The sequence below is a fragment of the Aethalodelphis obliquidens genome, unplaced genomic scaffold, assembly GCF_003676395.1.
Source record: "Aethalodelphis obliquidens isolate GAN/ISIS:26980383/991018 unplaced genomic scaffold, ASM367639v1 scaffold37, whole genome shotgun sequence".
NCBI classification, from domain to species: domain Eukaryota; kingdom Metazoa; phylum Chordata; class Mammalia; order Artiodactyla; family Delphinidae; genus Aethalodelphis; species Aethalodelphis obliquidens.
The window spans coordinates 10,219,848-10,238,922 of NW_020837981.1; the positions used below are offsets into that span (position 1 = coordinate 10,219,848).

Consider the following 19,075-nt stretch of genomic DNA (forward strand, 5'->3'; position numbering starts at 1 on the left):
TCGAATGGCTGCTATGCATACCAGAAATTATAGTATTTAGGATCAGCTTGTGAACAGTGGCCCCAAAAATCTCCAAAACAACACAATCGGATTTGCCCTTAGAACTCATTACAACTAGGACTGTAAAGTAAAAATGGTAAACTTCTGGTAAGACGGCCCTCCATGGGATGACTAGATCAAGAAAGAAGAGTAAGACTAGGGTAACGAATTAAATAACTAGAAATGCCATCTGAAAATGTAAAAATAATCAATAAAGATACTTCAAAAAAGAATATCCGGGCTTCCCTGGTGGCGCAGTGGTTGAGAATCCGCCTGCCAATGCAGGGGACACGGGTTCGAGCCCTGGTCTGGGAAGATCCCACATGCCACGGAGCAACTAGGCCGGTGAGCCACAACTACTGAGCCTGCGCGTCTGGAGCCTGTGCCCCGCAACAAGAGAGGCCACGACAGTGAAAGGCCCGCGCACTGCGATGAAGAGAGGCCCCCGCTTGCCACAACTAGAGAAAGCCCTCGCACAGAAACGAAGACCCAACACAGCCAAAAATAAATAAATTAATTAATTAAAAAAAAAAAAAAAAAAACGAATATCCTTCGATGTCAGTAAATTATACAAATCCGTCCAAAGCTGCTATACGGTTATATTTTACACCCAAACTTTAACATTTCAACATCTAATAATATAGATTTAGACTCAACATGTTACTTCATGGTTTTCCTTGAGGACATTTACATTTTGCTTTTGCATCTGATGTACGTTATGAAGATTACATCATCTGCTATATTTTCCTTCTTTCAGTTTAAAATCTGGTAATGAAGAAGCACACAGTTCCTAGCGACAGATTTTTACAAGTGATTATTATCATGGGATACCCCGCCTTCGTGTTATCTGGATACTTTGAATCCATTCTCGAAATGCAGCCTTAATACTACATTAACACATCCAGTATAATATAAACAGGGAGAAAAAAACTACCAATTTTTAAAAAACATTACCCTATGCGTACTTTAAAATAGTATTCCGATTTTCACTGAGGAGACTCAGAAGATACAAATGTGTATAAAAAATATTTCTTGGGCAACCTCTAGATACGAACACTGTAATAATTTCTGTAATAGAAAAGGGAAATTAACAAAACAAGATGTTTATTTCTACCAGACAGCCAAGAAGGATAGGCTACCTAAAGAATTGTTTTTCTGAAGATAAAGATCCCTTTCCTGCTCTGTACTGCACAAGATTATAGGCAAAATTTTAGAAAGCTGAAAATCCTTTTAAATAACAATTCCTTTGGCTTTAATCACAAATAATTGCCTCTTTTGGTGCTAATGAGCATGAGCCCCACAGAATGGAATGTAATTCTGCCGGTTCATTCAGGGTAATGGCTTTGTGAGCTGGTGACACTGCCGAGAGATCGAGTCTCAATTTCCTAGAGTACAATAGTGAGCAGCAGTACATTTTTCACTTGAGGAAGATTTTCTAACCTGTGTAAATATAAGTAGTAAACCCGTTATCTATTGATAAAAACAACAAAGTAGATTAAATAAAGTTTTATGTGCTACTCTCCTTTAACAGCCATCAGCTCCCTGGATCATGAAAGTAAATAAAGTACTTCACTTACTGAAATCAATGAGAAACCGTCCAAATCCTTGCCTCTGGTGCTGGGGCATGATCATTATGCAGGAGACGTTATACTTCTGCTGGCAAAGCTTTTCCTGAGGGAAAGAGAGACAGATCAAGTATGTCAGAGCACTGCTGAAGTGGGCAATTCCCTGCACCCGCCATCGTCCTTGTACCACCGTCCACTAAGGTGAGCCAATGTGTTAGGTCAGGATCAAGCAGAATCATCCTACCGTCCTAATCAATCAAACTATCAGCTAACAACAAACTACCCACTCCAGGCATGCCTCTCAATTACATCTTTATTCTTGAATGTCAGTACCATGAAATACGAATAAAGAATCCAAGGAAATGTGAGTCAAATGAAACAGAACACAGACAGTATGGAAGAAATGTTTTCCGTGCTCAAACAACCTGGGAGATGGGGATTAAAAAAAAAAAAAAAAAACCATCCAGAGAGTCACCCAGTGGGGTCAGTTAGGAATATTTTGCGAAAGGCCCCAGTGAAACTAAAATACTGTATGTGTGGGTAGACTTACACAAATACATTTCTCCTATGAGTAAACAAAGTAAAAAGCTGGAGAAATAATTCATCTGCATTTCAAAGTAGGACAACAAGACAAAAAAGACAACAGCAACAAGAAATCCCCAAGCCTCCAAACCAAAGTGGAGGCCAAAATATTACCAACAGTCTGAAACCAGGAGGAAGACTGGAAAGAATATGGTGGGAAATGGTTCTTATAGTTCAGGAAAAATTCGCAATTTTCATGGGATATGGCATCAGAGCAGCAATATTTTCTTCAGGGTACATAGAAGCCGCCAAAACCTACACAGGGGAGATCTGGAAAAGGCTTTTGAGGTTGTGAATGCTCTGGCCAAATATAAACCACAAATTAGACTGACCACAAATGGTACTAACCACACCAAAGAATTACTTAGGAACACCCAGATCTTTAATGAACCTATTTGAAAGATCACAGGAAATGGTTGTAGAAAAAAACCCTACAGGGCAGAATTAAAGATTCCTTTGTGAAAAAGATATGCTCCTGACTTTTGCACATTTGTAGCTGTCTGTGGAGTCTCCAAGAAATGAGGAGGAAGAAATGATGTGTGTCAATTTTCCTAAGAAACTGGATTGTCCATCACTGGCTGTGCATATCTGTGGCAAAGATTCAAATAATTAGTCTACTTTGCAAAGTCAGACAAATGGGTCACAAATCTAAAAAGAGATGTACTCTGGGTTTAAGGATTCATCCTTGATGCCGGTCTTTTCTTTGTCCCAAACTATTCTTACCTGTATACGATTTTTGGAAATCCCACTCAAGAGTTGTCCTTCCCCCACCCCAGCCCCTGCCCCCTGCCCTTTAACACATTACTACAGCTAAACTCTAATCTATGGATAAAATAACTCCTCCTCCTTTCCTTCCTGTTTTGAGTCATCTATTATGTGCTTGGAAAGTCACATGCATGTAATGGTTTACACTGAACTTTTCTAGGTCATCTTGGCCATTCTCTGGCTATAACATCTAGAATTTGGTTTAAGTATAACCCCAAAGGGCCATAGTCCTTCACACTCCAATTGACATGTTAGAATATGGTTTAATTTGAGTCTAGTCTTTTAACATGGCTGTTTTTCTAGATTGACTTTTGTTTTACTGCACTGCCAAAGAATATAATAGCATTCCGGGTATAGTAAGAAATGATAGTAGTTGCTGCCATACTATAAAAGAAACTGTGACAAAATGTAAAAACTTTAGCTTGTTCTAAGTAAAATGTTGGGCTCCCTGGGAGGAAGAGAGGCAGAGATTCGAACCCCAAGAGTTACCAAGAACTGAGACCCAGAGGCCAACTTGAGACAAGGCAGGACAAGGGCAGCAGGCACCACTGAGCATCTGTTTTTAAACTCAGATACATTTAAAGAAACACCATTTTTGCACAGGAAGGACAGTTATGACCACTATTCTTTTCAACTCTTTGGAGAAAAAGATGTTTACACATCTATACAGAACGTAAAATGTTTAATAAGTTATATAAATAGATTTCCTAGTTATTGTTTCACCTTGTGTTAATTCTCTATCACCTTTCGAATCCATAACCTATAAAGTTAACTTTCTTCTTTTTCGTTTTAGAGCTTTACCAAATATGTGGATTAAGACGTTGAGGCTGTTTTCCACGAGTGCTGTCACTTATTCCTATTTTTGTTTATGGTCTCTGGATTGATTCGTAAATTTAGAAAAACTTCCGTATGCAAAGGACCTTCATATATATTCTATCTTTTGATCTTCCATGAAAATGACACTTCCATTAGGCATTCCATTTACATTATGCAACAGTAGAGTCAGTGAAATTCACTTATCACCTAACATGCACACATACATCATAAAAAAAATAAGATACAGGGTTTGGATCATTTACCTTCTGCCTGGAAGTCTTATAATTACCATCCTGGCATATTAAACTATTTCCTAAGTACCTAAGAAAAGTTAAGGTCATTACCTGGTAAATATTTCCAAACTCAGATTTCCTTTATTACATATGAGTTATTGTTTCTCAGAAGCCTTTGAACAGAAGAATGTGAGAGAATTGCTCTGAACCAGTGAAAAAGACAAACTACATCCACTCACTATGTCAAGGGCTCCCCTATGTTAACAGCTGGAGATAACTTAGGCTTTCTAAAGGTGGGGCTGCTTTAGATCTTAAAACAATAGCACAGAGAATAAGAGACAAAAGAGTAAAACCAGCCATTATATTAGCTTAACTGTCCAAATGCCAATGTTCTAACTCACTGAGATACTGATGATCACAGAGGAAATGCAACGAGGAGAAATGAGAATTATCTTTTAAATGCTACGTTACATTGAAAGCTTCATGTTGACACCACTTAGGGGGAAAAGGGAAATAAGCTTAACATTTAGAAGATGAAAGATGCTAGGTGGTCTGCAAGGCAGCAATTATAACGTTATGTGAATGATGACAGTGAGACAGCAAACAGTGCTGAGGTCCTTTACACACTTCCTAGGCACGTTGCTTATTGTTTTTTTGTTGTTGTTGTTGTTTTTAATGAGCTCTGAATAAGAATCTGAGCTTTTCAGAAACATGTGTCACTTATTCAAATTAGAGTCATAAAAAAGCCCTGTTTGAAGAATTGGGCTCTACCAAAAACACTTTGAAAAAGAAAATGAAGGTCATACTGGCTCTTGTTTTACCTTAGAGAAGTATCCAACCAGATGACAGCCCTTTTCATCATTTTTTGTAAGGACATAAAAAAGGAATGGCTCGACATCATAATACAACGTTTTGTGGTCCAGGAAGAGCTTGGCTAACAAGCAAAGGTTTTGGCAATAAATTTTGCTCATATTCCCATCAACCTAGCAAAGAGAAACAGACAACATTATTTAACATAAAAATACCACTCAAAATAAAATTGTTTCTTTCATACGGTATTTTGGAAAGTATATAATTTTATTTCCAAATCCCAAACTGAGCAATTAAAACACTCCATTAACCAAGTATAAAGTTTACCAGAAAATAGCTGTCATTTGGCAAATCAGAATTCCACCTTTTCTCTTAAATTGGAGTAAATTTTAGGTAGCTTAAATTTCTCTTTACACTACCTGAAGAAAGACCACACTGCTAACAAAGAAGTAATTTTTATTTGCAATTTATTACGAGTAAAAAATGATTAGGCAGGTCCTCTCTGTTTGAACCAAGTAAATTGGAATTAAAGAAATGTAAAACGATCAAAATACTGCTCGAGGAAGTTAAACTTTATGTTGCTTTCAAAAGGGCTTCACATAAAAATAAAATAAATAAACTCTATTATCCTGATTCCTTAGAAGTGTGGATTAACAAAAGAGGCTTCCATTTTGGTTTTATTCCAAGCATCATGTTAAATATAATTGGAAAAGATAAAATTTCTGTGTTGGGAATACAGAGAAAGTGAGATGAATTTCAACCTACAATAAGTACCATGATTACCGTCTACTTCTCTTCAAAATAAAAGAATCAAGCTGTGATACTGACGGTTAGACAGAGAAGGCTAGGCACAAATGTCAATTTCTTTGATCAAATGTAGTTACTTGCTGAAAACAGAAAGCACAGCAGATTCTAGAATTTCCCTAGCACTTTTCTAAGGGGAAATGGATGTTTGCTAACCAGAGCTCTTTAACAATGAACTTGACCGTTCTCAAGTCTCCTGTGGACCATACAGGTTCTCATACTGCAAATTATTTTTAGACTTCGTATAACTATTTCCCTTGGATGAGACCTAGGTCCCACACATGGCAACATAATCAAATGTGGGCAAGGGGCACAGAGGATACAATTGTCTCTTTAATTAAAGGAAGTTTTTATGTATTTGGGAGGATGGTCCTTTTGGAAATGGTAGCATATTACAAAAAGACGGAGATAGATGTATGTATCCCTGAACCAGAAAAACAGAGAGATGACAATGCTGAAGCAAAATTCTTGTCAGTTGTGAAAGGTCTAAAATGGCATGCTTTCAAGAGGGATAAAGAAAAGATAGGAAAGTAGTAATCTGTGATTATTATTCATTTATTTTATAAGTTACTTAGGACACTGCTAAGAGAAAATTTCCTACATGCTGTACTCTTAGTATTAACTCAGATTCTAGAATAGGGACCTTGGCAATTATCCAATCCAACTCCTTCAATAATTTTTATGCATAAATTTTACAGATCTGCTTCTGATTTTTCCCCTTTCATCTCTGTATGGTCCCAAAACACCCACCCTGAAATAGACCATTCTTATCAGGATAACAAGACTGAGTCTCTCTTACCCCTGAGAAGACTCTCTCTGGATTTATGAGAGTTTCGCCCCCTCAGGCAGAGTTATACTCATTTATTTAACAATTACTTAAAGCCAACAATGTGTTTCACCCTTTGAGAAACAATGAGACAATGATTTTCATTTTCTTTTGGTTAGAAGAAAGCTTCCAAGGCATTAAGAAAGGTGCCAAAGGTTAAGTGGAACTTGTGACATTCAATAATTAAGGTTCAACTGAGAGCAGCTCTGTTGTCTCAACCTGTTGGGGCTGGCCAAGTAGCATCCCAATACTAACAACAGGAAGACAGCGACTTGCATTCGGCTTTCTCGTTAGCCCAGTGGTCCTCACTGGGGGGTGACTTTTGTTCCCCAAGGGACATTGGCTATGTCTGGAGATGTTTTTCGTTGTTCTGACTGGAGGAGGTGTGGTGCTACTGGCATCTAGTGGGCAGAGGCCAGGGATGCTGCTAAACGTCCTACAATGCACGGGATGCCCCCTACACCAAAGAATCATCCAGCCTGAAATGTGAACAGTCCCCTGGTTGAGAAACCCTGTGCCTCCTGTTTAGTAAAAACAAACATATTACCAAATCTTCCTAGCAACAATACCCTTCTTCCTTCAAGCTTGCCGAAAGAGCCTGATATAACCAGGAAGAGGAGTTTTAAAAAATCATAAGATGGGCTTCCCTGGTGGCGCAGTGGTTGAGAGTCCGCCTGCCGATGCAGGGGACACGGGTTCGTGCCCCGGTCCGGGAAGATCCCACATGCCGCGGAGCGGCTGGGCCCACGAGCCATGGCCGCTGAGCCTGCGCGTCCAGAGCCTGTGCTCTGGAACGGGAGAGGCCACAACAGTGTGAGGGCCCACATACCGCAAAAAAAAAAAAAAAAAAAAAATCATAAGATACAGTTGGAGTTACATGCGTTCTCTGATGAGTCTTGGGAAAAAAGTAATGGGCCCAAGACTGTCTGAGAGAGGAAGCCTGGTCCATGAGAGAAACCTATGTATGACCCTCCCCTAAGTTAAATTTAATGCAAAACATTACAGACAAGAATTAAAGAGAAATGTGGTTCAGAATAATATATTTCCAGTCTGAACAACTCAGAAAAAGAGAATCCTAAAGTAAAATTGTTATCTCAGAGAAAGAAGATATCATATCTGCTGTCCAAGGAAGGCTTGCTCTGAGCATCCAGGAATGAAAGCAATGTACCAAGATGGGTAACAGAAAAGAAAATAAGTCAGGGCAATGGAAGTGCTCAACCAGAGTGACAGAATTAAGAAGGCCTGTGACCAGGCAATAACAGGAAAAAAGGCATGGCCTCCTCAAGGTACAACTGACTCAGCTAAGCTGGATCCCTGAAACTGACAATAGAACATGATGAAACAATGATATGATATAGCGGCAAAGACCTTCTGCTACTAAATCATTTCTGAAAACACAAAATGTCTTCAAGAACACACAGTGACAGACACATGGCCACAAGGGGTTCGTGTGAAGAGCAGAGTTCTCCAGGGGTGGCCATCTACCCAGATGGGGGTCGGGGGAGTCCCAACATCTGCTGGGATCTCACCAAAAGGATTATCTACCCTGCCAAGAAATGGACGGAAACACAGGTGGTTGTGTATTGAGGAGATATGTACAGCTGCTCAATTCCCTGGAAGAGTGAGCACCTGCCAGACATTGGCTGGAGCTGCTGAACAAAGCTAATTTCTCCTGCCAAAGAAAGTAGAATTTACGAAGAGCTGAGGAGACCATAAATTCACTGGCGAATATATCTGGTGCAGACAGGGATTTGGGAGAAGACAAAAAAGTTAATGTGATGGAGTAGGAATTCATCATCAATCTCAACGGTTGCTTAATATGGTTAGAAAAACATTCCAAAACATGGAGATATTTGAAAAAGCAGTCTGAATTTCAGTGCCAAAACTGAATATACTTTGTACCTTCTACGAACAAATCAGTACATAGTCAACAATTAGAAACACTAGGTTTCAGATGCTGAGTTTTTTATTTATACATGCTTACCTCAAATACTGAAAGGTCTTTCCTTCGGTAGATTTCATTTGCTGGAGGATGAAACCATCCACATTTCCTTGAGTGTCTTAACAAAATATTTTTACTTTTCATATATTTAAGACAGAATTCACACAGGTAAAGCTTTGGTAATCTGTTGAAATTTTAAAATCAAAGAATATAATCAGATTGACTATACTCCTGGGGAAAAATATTAAATATTGTTCTATTTTCTCTAAGCCATAAAAAGGCTGTATAATAGTATTTGAAAGAAGTAGTTTCAACAAAAGAAAAAGGAAAAAGAAAGCCAGTAGTAGAGTGTACAAACCTTATAGTATTTTTCAATCTAATAATATTTGCTGCCTTTACTGTGTGAACAAATAATTTGTTTCCTTAGAAATGTCCTATAGAAAGAAAGGTTTTCAGACTTGGAACTATGACTCTAAAAACAATGGCGTCCTGTCATCCATGCATATTTTTTAAATTTCAGACTTAATGTCATAATTTCAACAGTACGTGTAATCAGTGGTGTAACTATAACAATCTTTTACTCAGAGAGAAGTGAATTCATTATTTTTAAAATGATCTGTGTACTTATAAGGCAGAGAAGTCCCAGAATTTAGTTGTTTCCATTTCTTATGGATGAGGTAACTTTAAAGTTATCATCAGTACATGGTCTAAAGGAGTAAATATAGTCAAGTCAAAAGACCTTATTTGTTCCTACCAATTCCACCGACTCTTTGAATAACATTAGACAAACAGCTTTCTCTCCTCTGCTGACTTTTTCTCCACCTTAAAAATTATACCATTTTTTACTTGTGCCCTATCATGCTTGAGTGGACATTGCTAATATTTACAAGAGAATGTTTAAAAGCACTTTCAACGTCTTTGGGGCATAAAAATGGGGAGAAGTGTTTTGGGAAGAATTAGATACAGACTCATCACAGTAATTTCAAATCTTGGATTCGTATGCAAAATTATTCAAAGCTCTTAGAACACATGATTTACAATTACCCATACAAGTAAAAGCTCTTAGGTGTTTTTCAAAAGTTTTTAAGATATTGGCTCGGTGCTTTGTGACAGCCTGGAGGGGTGGGATAGGGAGGGTGGGAGGGAGGGAGACGCATGAGGGAAGACATATGGGAACATAATGTATATGTATAACTGATTCACTTTGTTATAAAGCAGAAACTAACACACCATTGTAAAGCAATTATACCCCAATAAAGATGTTAAAAAAAAAAAAGTTTTTAAGGAACATACAGCTAAGTGATATGAGCTGGGAAAAGAAACCAAGACTCCTGACTCTTAGTTTGTCACTTAACTTCTAGAACGCCCTCCCCGTTTTCTCTGATGATTGGGCAGACACCCACGAGAAAGAGAAAAGGACGATATCTATTCTACAAGAAAAGCAAATTTGTGATTACCAGAAACTTTGCAGGCTAAAGCATTTGAGAAGATACTAATAAACTGTGCCCTGACATACCTGAAGGAAGAAATCTGTTCACAAGATACCCATTTTTAGATATATTAGTTCAAGACAATTTCACAGCTAATCTTAGTTCAAGACAAAAGAAAATTCTAGTACCATTATTTTCTCTTCATTTTTAACAAGTTAGTCACAAATGGCTCTAAAAGTCAAGATTTGGGGAAGGGTCTCTTAAGGCTACCCACGCCTACCTACTTTCTCCCATTTTTCCTTCTTTTGCTATAATTTCGCTAAAAAAACTTGACAATAAAATGCCAGAAATCAGAGATAAAAGTAACAGGCCTAATTAGGAAAACGAAAAAGGCAACTGAGAAGAAACCACCAAATGTTTTACAACAGCTAATTTTTTTTCTTGATTTGGTTTCTTACACAAACAATACTTCCCCAATTAACCAAAGAGAGAAAAAAACGATCTAAAAGTTAAAAGGCAAAATTTACAACACTTGTGTAACTAAGGAGTATAAGGCATTTACATACGACAGTGAATGCTATAAGAAGGTACTGGCAAAAGTAATAGTTTTGCAATCACTTAGACTTGACTATCAGGACAGCCCTGTGGCACATTGGTTAAGAATCCGCCTGCCAATGCAGGGGACGTGGGTTCGATCCCTGGTTCGGGAAGATCCCACATGCCTCAGAGTGACTAAGCCCGAGAGCCACAACTACTGAGCCTATGTGCTGAAACTACTGAAGTCCACACGCCTAGAGGCCGTGCTCCGCAACAAGAGAAACCACCGCAATGAGGAGCCCGTGTACCGCAACGAAAAGTAGCCCCCCGCTTGCTGCCACTACATAAAGCCCACACGCAGAAACGAAGAACCACTGCGGCCGAAAGAAAAAAAAGAATTGACTATTAAAATTTATGTCCTAAAAATCACCTAATTCCAGCTTCAGAATGTTCCTTCCTCACATGAGAGACATTAAGGTTGTATACCTGCCTGGCTTATTCCATTACCTTGCATATTCCTGTGGGTAAGGCGAGGAGTACCAGGTTTGGATTTCATATTTCCCAAATTCTATTACAGAAGGGTACCGGCCACAGTCTTCTACTCCACTTTCACACTCTATTTTCTGTCAGACAGAAAGAAAACAAAATATGAGGATTTCTTCATTTACATTTTGGTTCTTTCACCAGTGGATATGAAAATCTATCAAGACCAGAACACTAATCGTAATTGTGAATTTTCATGTTGTTGAAAAAAAACATTATAGGCCCTTGTGAAATAATAATCAACTTTGTATAAGATTCATATATAAATACCCTAAGAAACAGTATTACCAAGATAGGAAATGAATACCTGTTAATACATACAAATGTCTATTGAATTAAATTTAATGATCTGCTACAATGTATTAAAACTGAGGAAATTATAAGATGATGTGGCTGTTACACACTGTCACACTGTTACAGTCCCCTGTTCCTCCACCAAGTAATAGTTAACCGGACTGTAGATAAATAATCAATTGTGAAGTTTGCAGTTTGATACCCATCTCCTTTTACTCCCATGCAGGAGGTTAAGAACTCTGCTGGCCTGATTCACTGTGGCATTCCCTGGGTCTAGCCCAGTGCCTGACACAGACAAGAAATGTTCTTGAATGAAAACGCCAGTGTTGCCAGTTGGAAAGAAAGGCCTTGGATTTAGCAGTAACTTTCATGTAATTGCCTGCTGTTCATCACGTCTATATATGAACGCCAGATACGGTCCCCCCAAATGGTCATATTTAAGGACTTCAAATCTCAGTGATGGCGGGGCAGGGTGGGGGGGATTTAACATTTTATCTTAGCCAAAGGAAACACTACAAAGAATGCAGAATGAGGAATGGAAATATCCAATGGCCCCGCAAGTAGAAATAAGCACAAGTATTTAGCCCAAGTGGTTGCTACAAAAAATAAAGCTTAAGAGCCTATAGATAGCCTCCTACTCCCCCAAAAAGGAAGTGAGGTGGGGGTGGGAATCTATCCATGAATATGGTGCCCTGGAAACAGAATGTGGTCTACTGACAGAAGAATTCACAATCCATAATAAATTTGTCTTTCAGAAGTCCAACAGCCTTTCCTTTCAATGTTTTGCTGACAATAAGCTATGTAGAGTTAACATGTTAAGGGAAATCATTTAAAGAAATTACTGGACGATGAAAATAAAAGTGATTACAACTGATAATGCAACACGATATTGCCTTCGCCAATGCCCAACAGTTAAAATCAGGAGACATTTTTCATATGGTTGGCCACCTGTGCTGGAAGAAACATCGATCACTTTAAAAGTGATGTTCTTCTTTTTGTGAATGATTTAAAAGGACTATTTTCTTAATTTGAGCAAAAATAATCAGAAATCTATTCCTTCACCCCTAGAAGCGTTTTTCAAAATCTGCCTCAATAACTGCTACTCTGGCCTATTCTGTGAGACCACCTGAGCCATTACTAACTTTTAAGAGTGGAGACAACACTATATAAAGTGATTACTTTCGAATGTAGAGTCAACAGAAATGATGGTAACAGTTAAAGAACCACAAAAGATTTTGAGGGGGATTCTTTATAAAATCAAGGCAGTTAATTTCATAGTACTCATATATAAAGGTCACGTATTATCCTCATTACTAGAATGCAGTATCCTGGCCTTACCTCCCAAGACAGTTCCTGGGCCTGCTTAAAAACATCCAAATCCTCTTCAGTAACGGTATCCTTGTTTCCAATCACATTTATATCTGTACTTTCTTGTTTGATGCTTATTTTGATTTCTGTATCTGTCATTTAAAACCAGCAGAAAGTGTATTCACTGACTTGCATCATGAATAACCACCATATAATTACCAAAATGGCACCAAATTACCAAAGTGGGCAAATATGGATTTTTTTTAAAGCTTTATTAGCTTTTACATCTAAGCACTGCTCACAGATCCAGCAGTACCTTTTCCCTGCTGTACCCAAATTGTTATTTGAATCATTGCTGTTGTCATCTTTTTATAGCTTCAACAAATAAATGACGGAAAGAGCGAGCAATACAAAGCAAAATCATAGTTTTCAACCAAGATTAGAAGGCATATCAATGTCTAGGTATAGAATTCCCACGATCACGTTTGAGATAATAAAATCTACCACTTTGTCCAAATGACACATTTTTGGCTTTTGTTTCATAAAGGGTAGCAAATGTAACGGGCCAATTTGTTAAATGAATTCATGAAATCAGTTTTCTCCCTGAGGTGAGTACACACACAGACACACTCACATCCAAAAGCACACTTCACAGAGTCACAGATCAGGCTTTGTTGAGAAGGAAGCAGGATGAACTTTGTCATGAGAAAGCAATGGACAGAGGGAGACGAGGAGCTGATGTCCCCGCTGCCGGAAGCACGGACAGCACATGGCCACGCAGTGCTGTGGCTGAAGAGGTAGCACGGGGAGGAACATGGCAGAGGCGTTAACAGTGGCTACTCATGCGGGACTACAAAGCCATAAGCAATGCTACGGACGCATCTGGGGGGGTCCTAGTGTCACTACAAATGGAAATAAGTCATAAAAAGTGGGAGAGTATTAGTTGGAAAAACAACATTTTGGAAGTTTAGTCAGCATTAGAAAAAGGTCAAAGTTTCACTGCTTCTGTATGAAAGTGAAGTGAGAACAAGAGAAATAGCTAAGACCTATGTGACAAATAGGAATTGACTGATTCTTTTTTTGGGGGGGTTGGGGAGAAAGGGACGGGACGCAGGTTTGGTTGGAGCTTTGACCTTTTGCTTACCATCATCCTGATCAGGTTTAATCCTTCCGTCTGTCAAGCTCCCCTTCCCTGGTGAGGGGGTCCCCATCTGAGGGGTCACTTTATATTTTAACCTGCCTAGCATCCTGTGCTTTTTAAGGAAAGTTGTTCGCTTGAAGTGAGCAATTGCTTTAAAAATACGTCCTCTAGCCATCCCCCAGCTAGAGGAGGAGGGGTGAGAAATAAATCTACTTCTAATATCTCTTTTTCCAAAGAAATGGGCTTTTGATTTTGCCGTGGAAGGGAATTCGATTTTACGACGCATACGTTTAGGTGGTGCATAACTTGGGTGTCCCTTTTGGCGAGACTGTCCCTGAGTGGTATAGATATGAGAGAGCCCATCAAAGAGTGCCTTCAGCTGGCTGTTATTAGTGAGACTGCTAAAGGAGGGCACACTGGACTGGCTGGAAGAACTCTGGGGAGAGGTAGAAGAAACAGAAGTGCTGGACTTTTGTGAACTGGGGCTCTGACCAGAGATGGGGGTTGTGGGTGGGAGTGAAGAAGGTGGAGGTTTTAGCTTTTGTGTGGTACCTGGAGCCAACACATGAGAAGTGCATGACTGTTTCTGAGAGACCTTTTTCCTTGGACGATAGTGCTTTGAAAAGTCTATTATTTCACCTCGTGATCTGCGACCATCAGGTGATGGTGTAAAAAACTTAGTAAGGCCATCAATGAGCCCTTTGGTTTTCTTGTTAACTTTAAGTGTAGAGGCAGAAATGTAGGTGGAGGTGGTGGTGATTTTGGTGGTGGCACCAGGCCGAGTGGGGTCTGTAACAGCCAATCTGCTGCTTGAGTCCTTCCCAGATGCAGCATGACCAGATGAAGGTGTGGTACAGACTTTAGTCTTTTGACCCCTACCAGGTGACCCCCTTCCTGTGAATGCATTCATGGATCCTTCATCACTGGTTACAGACCTAGGCAAAAATTTAGAGAATAGTATCAGCATTTAATAATAGAATTATAAAGGTATCTAACACAAGTTTATAGCAACTAGATGCATTCAATGTGCTTAAACTTAAGAAACTGAATTGCAACCCTAAGCGCTGCTTGTGTGTGTGTGCCTCCACCTAGGTGTTTCTCTGTTGAAACAGGTTGTAGCCCCTACACTGGCATGTCATGATTCTCCCAGGGCCCATCCAACAGGTACTGGAAAAATCATGTGGAACCAAGGGCAATATGGATAAGAAAATTTTTGAAGAGACTAAAAGATCACCCAATGCTTTTAAATAAAAATGTGACCCCTTGTGTCGTCACAAGTAATTATGATTTCCTGAAATGTCTTTTTTAAAGTATTAAAGGAAATAAGTCATAAGTATTATCTAGAAGCAAAAGAAGAAGCTTATCTAATCTCTAGTTAGAAGTAATTTTAACTCAAATGGAAAATTTATATAAATAGAATTTGGTTACATCTATAAATTAGTACATCTTTTTTTTTTTTTAAAGAAAACATTAAAAGATTTCCACTTAGCACTTTATGCTTAGGATGACAAGATAACCAATAATACTCTCTAAGTAGAGGAGACAATTAATTACAGCATAAAATACTGCTGAAAAAAGGACAACAATAGCAAAAAACTGAAGAAATGATTAAAGAAAAGCTACAGCGGGTCAGACATGACATGGAAAGTCTGGTGAAGAAGCAGCACATTTACCATGGTCATTATCAGACACTTGGCATCAGAATCTTTATACACTGGTTCTGACTGCTGTTTCAGTTCATTTGATGCTGGTTCTGCCCATACAGCTGTGTGGTCAATGGAGACCGGAGGTCACTCCCCTAGCACAGCTGCTTACAGAAATGGCAGCTGCCTGTCCTCACCTCAGGCTAGGGCTTGGAAAGCTACCCATTTTGCAGCAGAATTTTATTCAACAGAAACACTTGCATGTGAATTATGGCAGTGCTGGGGCCCAAGAATGGAGCTTAAAAATTATCAACTGAGCTGAAGGCTAGTAATGATGAAATGGAAGCCTGAAAATGATATGATCTTGAATTATAAAAATATCTTAAATAATTACAAATAGAAGAGCATAGCTTAGTGGTCATCCTATACACAGAGATTTAATGAATAATTCTGGCAGTCAGCTAAAGGGGAGGCTGGCGCAGATCAACAGAGTGAGCTACTAGGCTCATCCGAAGCAGCTCAACTGCCAGGAGCTTCACCCAATGCCACCGAGTCAGCCAAATCAGGTTAGAGCTAGAGATCTCTAGTGTCACAGTGAGAGTTACCAATAAACTACTCATCCAGGCTAAAATGTTTCACATCAGAATGCTACATTTGGACTGTATCTGGAATCAATTGTCCAGAAAGGATAATACGTTTATAAAGCATGTAAAAAGGAAAACTCCCTAGACTGTCTTAAAAATTCCTAAGCTCAAAGGACAATTTTGGACAAACAAAAAGTTAGGATTGGTGCCAGATGCAATTTTCAGCTGTGTCCTTTGTTTAGAAAGTTATATCCTAATTTGGTTTTTTTAATTGGGCCCTGAGGATACAGTCCCATTTCGGGAAAAATGCTTACACTGGACGAATGCAAAAACATATAATTTCTACTTCAAGAGATGCTAATATGAAAGATTTTATTCATGAATAGGTTTCATGTTTGCCTCTAGAAATGAACACAAATTCCATATTAAGATGTCCACCAGTTAGAAGGTTTTCATAACGTTTCATAGAACACTTTAGAAAGGAGCATGCATTTTTCTATTTCTCCTTTGGGAGGTAAAGGTGCGGGAGAATACTGTTTTTCTGAGAGCAGGTAATAAAGTGAATTGCTTCAGATAAAATTGGGGGGGGGAAGAGTAAGCAAGTAAATTAGACACCTGGTGTTTCTTCACTGTGTGTGCAGAGCTCTATTCATTTCTACATCACAGTGACCCTTTCACTAAGCCTAAAGAGAAGGGCAACGGTCTTATTGATAGAGCTGCTTCAGATATGCAAGTCTACTGATTTCATTTCTAAACATCTTACCTAATGCTGATAGTCAGTCAGTTCTATACTCTATATAGGTTAAAAAAAAATACATCCATTTCTCCTCTTATCTTTTCTCTACTTCTCCAAGTAACTCCTACTAAATGTTCTACTTGGCTTTAAAGGCATCTATGTGGCAACAGGCTAGAGGAAATGGGGCTATCATAGTAGAACTGCAGGCTACTGCAAATATATTATTTTGTCTGTATGTTTGCACACATGTGCACATACCAAATGGTCTTGTCTAACTCTTTGGAGGCAAATTAGGACAGTAGTTTGCAGGTTTCTTAGAAGCTCCTATTTCAGAAAAGGGATCTTAAAAAGTTGTAATACTAAATTAGCACCAGAAAAGAGAAGTATTTTTCTAAAACGTTATCTGGGGTAACAAAAGAGAGTCACTAGAGATGTGAACAAATCCCTCTCTTGTTTTAAAAACCCCCAGAAAAAATATTCATATAAGTAAGCTCTTCTAATGTTCAGCCAATAATAAAGTAGACAGAAAAACTGTTTCCAATTCTTACATTCTGCTTCTATCCTGCTGCTTGAAAAATGTCACTTAGCATCACAGATACTGCCAACAGAAGACCCCGAAATGCCAACTGTAATTTAAAATGTTATTTTCAAAAAAATTTCCACAGCTTATGCAAAAGGAGAAATAGTCCTCATCCCTTGAGTTTGTAAAAATGATACTAAAAAGATAATGGAATCTAAGGGGGTTACAATCAACTATATCTTAAAGCACAACATTAAAGATTTCTTTTGATAAGATCTCAACCTACAACAATCGTTGCTTTAATTTATTTTTCGGTCGTCCAATGGGTTTTGCATATCGTCGTTTTATTTGTGCAGCTTTCTCATGAAGTAGTTTTCTTCCCTTTTTCTTTGGTCTGCAGACTTGGCAAATCCACATCCCTGAATTAATATATATATGAGAAAAATATTTTAATGTTTGATTTTAGGAGAGAGATTAAATATAAACTGCAGCTGTAATAAGCTGCCCAAGGATGCCTATATGCAGAAATTGACCCTAGAAGATGGATCACTCCCTTCTGTCATTCTCCTCAGGAAGCTGTCATTAAAGGTCAATTTCCCCAGGGTCAAGGTGCTGAGAGCAGAGGGCTGACCCATCTCAGAACTCTTCCAATAAGGCTTTTCCCAACATGTCACCAAGCTTCCCTAGACCATGTAAACACACATGAAAACCCAATCTTGTCATATTATATATCTTTTGATTGGAGGGAGACATTTTCAAGTCAATTGTTTTTTTGAAATTTCTGGGAAAAAAGTATTTGTTTTGTCTCTTTTTGAAAATTTTCTAACTAAATTATAAGATATAGTTTTTAAAATTAAAACTTAAAATGTTTAAGTACTATGGAGCTACAATAATTAAAACTATGCACCTGGCATATGGAAGCAGGTCAATGGATAAGAACTGAAAGGCCAGAACAACTGAAAAGTTTAGCATATCATGAAGGTTGTATTTCAAATCAGTGGGGAAAGGATGAAACGATTGAGTAAAGGGTGATAGAACATACAGCTGTCTATCTGGAAGGAAAATAATTATTTCCTATCTTTTATAAACACAAATTCTAGGCAGATGAATATTATATGGCAAAATTAAATGTTACAAGCACCAGGAAAACTACGTGGATATTAATATAATCTAAGCATGACTGACATGTAAGACTGAAGCCATAAAGAAAGAGATTCATGGATTTGACTACCTAAAAATATAAAGAGCTTCTGCAAATCAGTAAGAAAAAAGTGAAAACCCCAATGAAAAATGATTAATGAATAAAAACAGGTACTTTACAAGATGATATACAAACAGCCAATAATCAAACACAAAAAAGTTCAATTTCATTATTTAAAGAAAAAAATCATCAGACATCTTTTTTCTGTTACCTAATTGGTAAAAATTTTAAATAAAAACACTGTATTACATTGAATCTAAGATACCACTGACTATAAGATGCATCTGATTTCAAAGATGTTAAAATGTTTTTTAAAAAAGTGTGTCTTAGATTCAACGAAATATAGTAATAGTGAGTGCTGGTCATTTATACAGGGAAACAGGTATTCTCATACACTGGTGGTTGGTCTGAAAACTGATACAACCTTTCATGTACACAGTCTTTGATCCAGCAATTCCTCCCGGAGGAATTTATCTTAAGGCAATAATTGTGGATGGAAAAAATTGGAAACATTTGTAATATCCACAATAGGGGATTGGTTAAATAAGTTATTCTTTTCTTTACATGGGGTTGCAAAATCAATTATGTTCAGGAACCACCCAGGTATAATATATATGACTGAAGCAAGCTGGAATGTAAGGCAACAGGTTGCAGTGAGACTGAGGCAGAATGGGGCACTGACAATTCAAATGCAAAATTTTAAAAATATTGCACCAGCTCTTCTGTAACGCAGTTAAGAGAAGTCTTTAAAAAATA

The 19,075-nt window shown here is 38.2% G+C and overlaps 1 protein-coding gene across 6 annotated transcripts in view; it reads right to left on the reverse strand.

Moving 5' to 3' along the window:
* KAT6B (lysine acetyltransferase 6B) overlaps window positions 1-19,075 on the reverse strand; it is a 195,391-nt gene that overhangs the window by 36,340 nt on the left and 139,976 nt on the right. For 4 of the 6 annotated variants that reach the window (XM_027129789.1, XM_027129788.1, XM_027129787.1 and 1 more), the window contains exons 7-13: window positions 17,405-17,537; window positions 13,639-14,570; window positions 12,525-12,646; window positions 10,857-10,972; window positions 8,425-8,566; window positions 4,822-4,983; window positions 1,617-1,710 (exon numbers count right to left, since the gene is read on the reverse strand). In XM_027129789.1, the coding sequence (XP_026985590.1) occupies window positions 1,617-1,710; window positions 4,822-4,983; window positions 8,425-8,566; window positions 10,857-10,972; window positions 12,525-12,646; window positions 13,639-14,570; window positions 17,405-17,537 (1,701 nt within the window). The remainder of the gene's footprint in view (window positions 1-1,616; window positions 1,711-4,821; window positions 4,984-8,424; window positions 8,567-10,856; window positions 10,973-12,524; window positions 12,647-13,638; window positions 14,571-17,404; window positions 17,538-19,075) is intronic. The other 2 variants (XM_027129790.1, XM_027129792.1) reach the window with 2 other exon arrangements.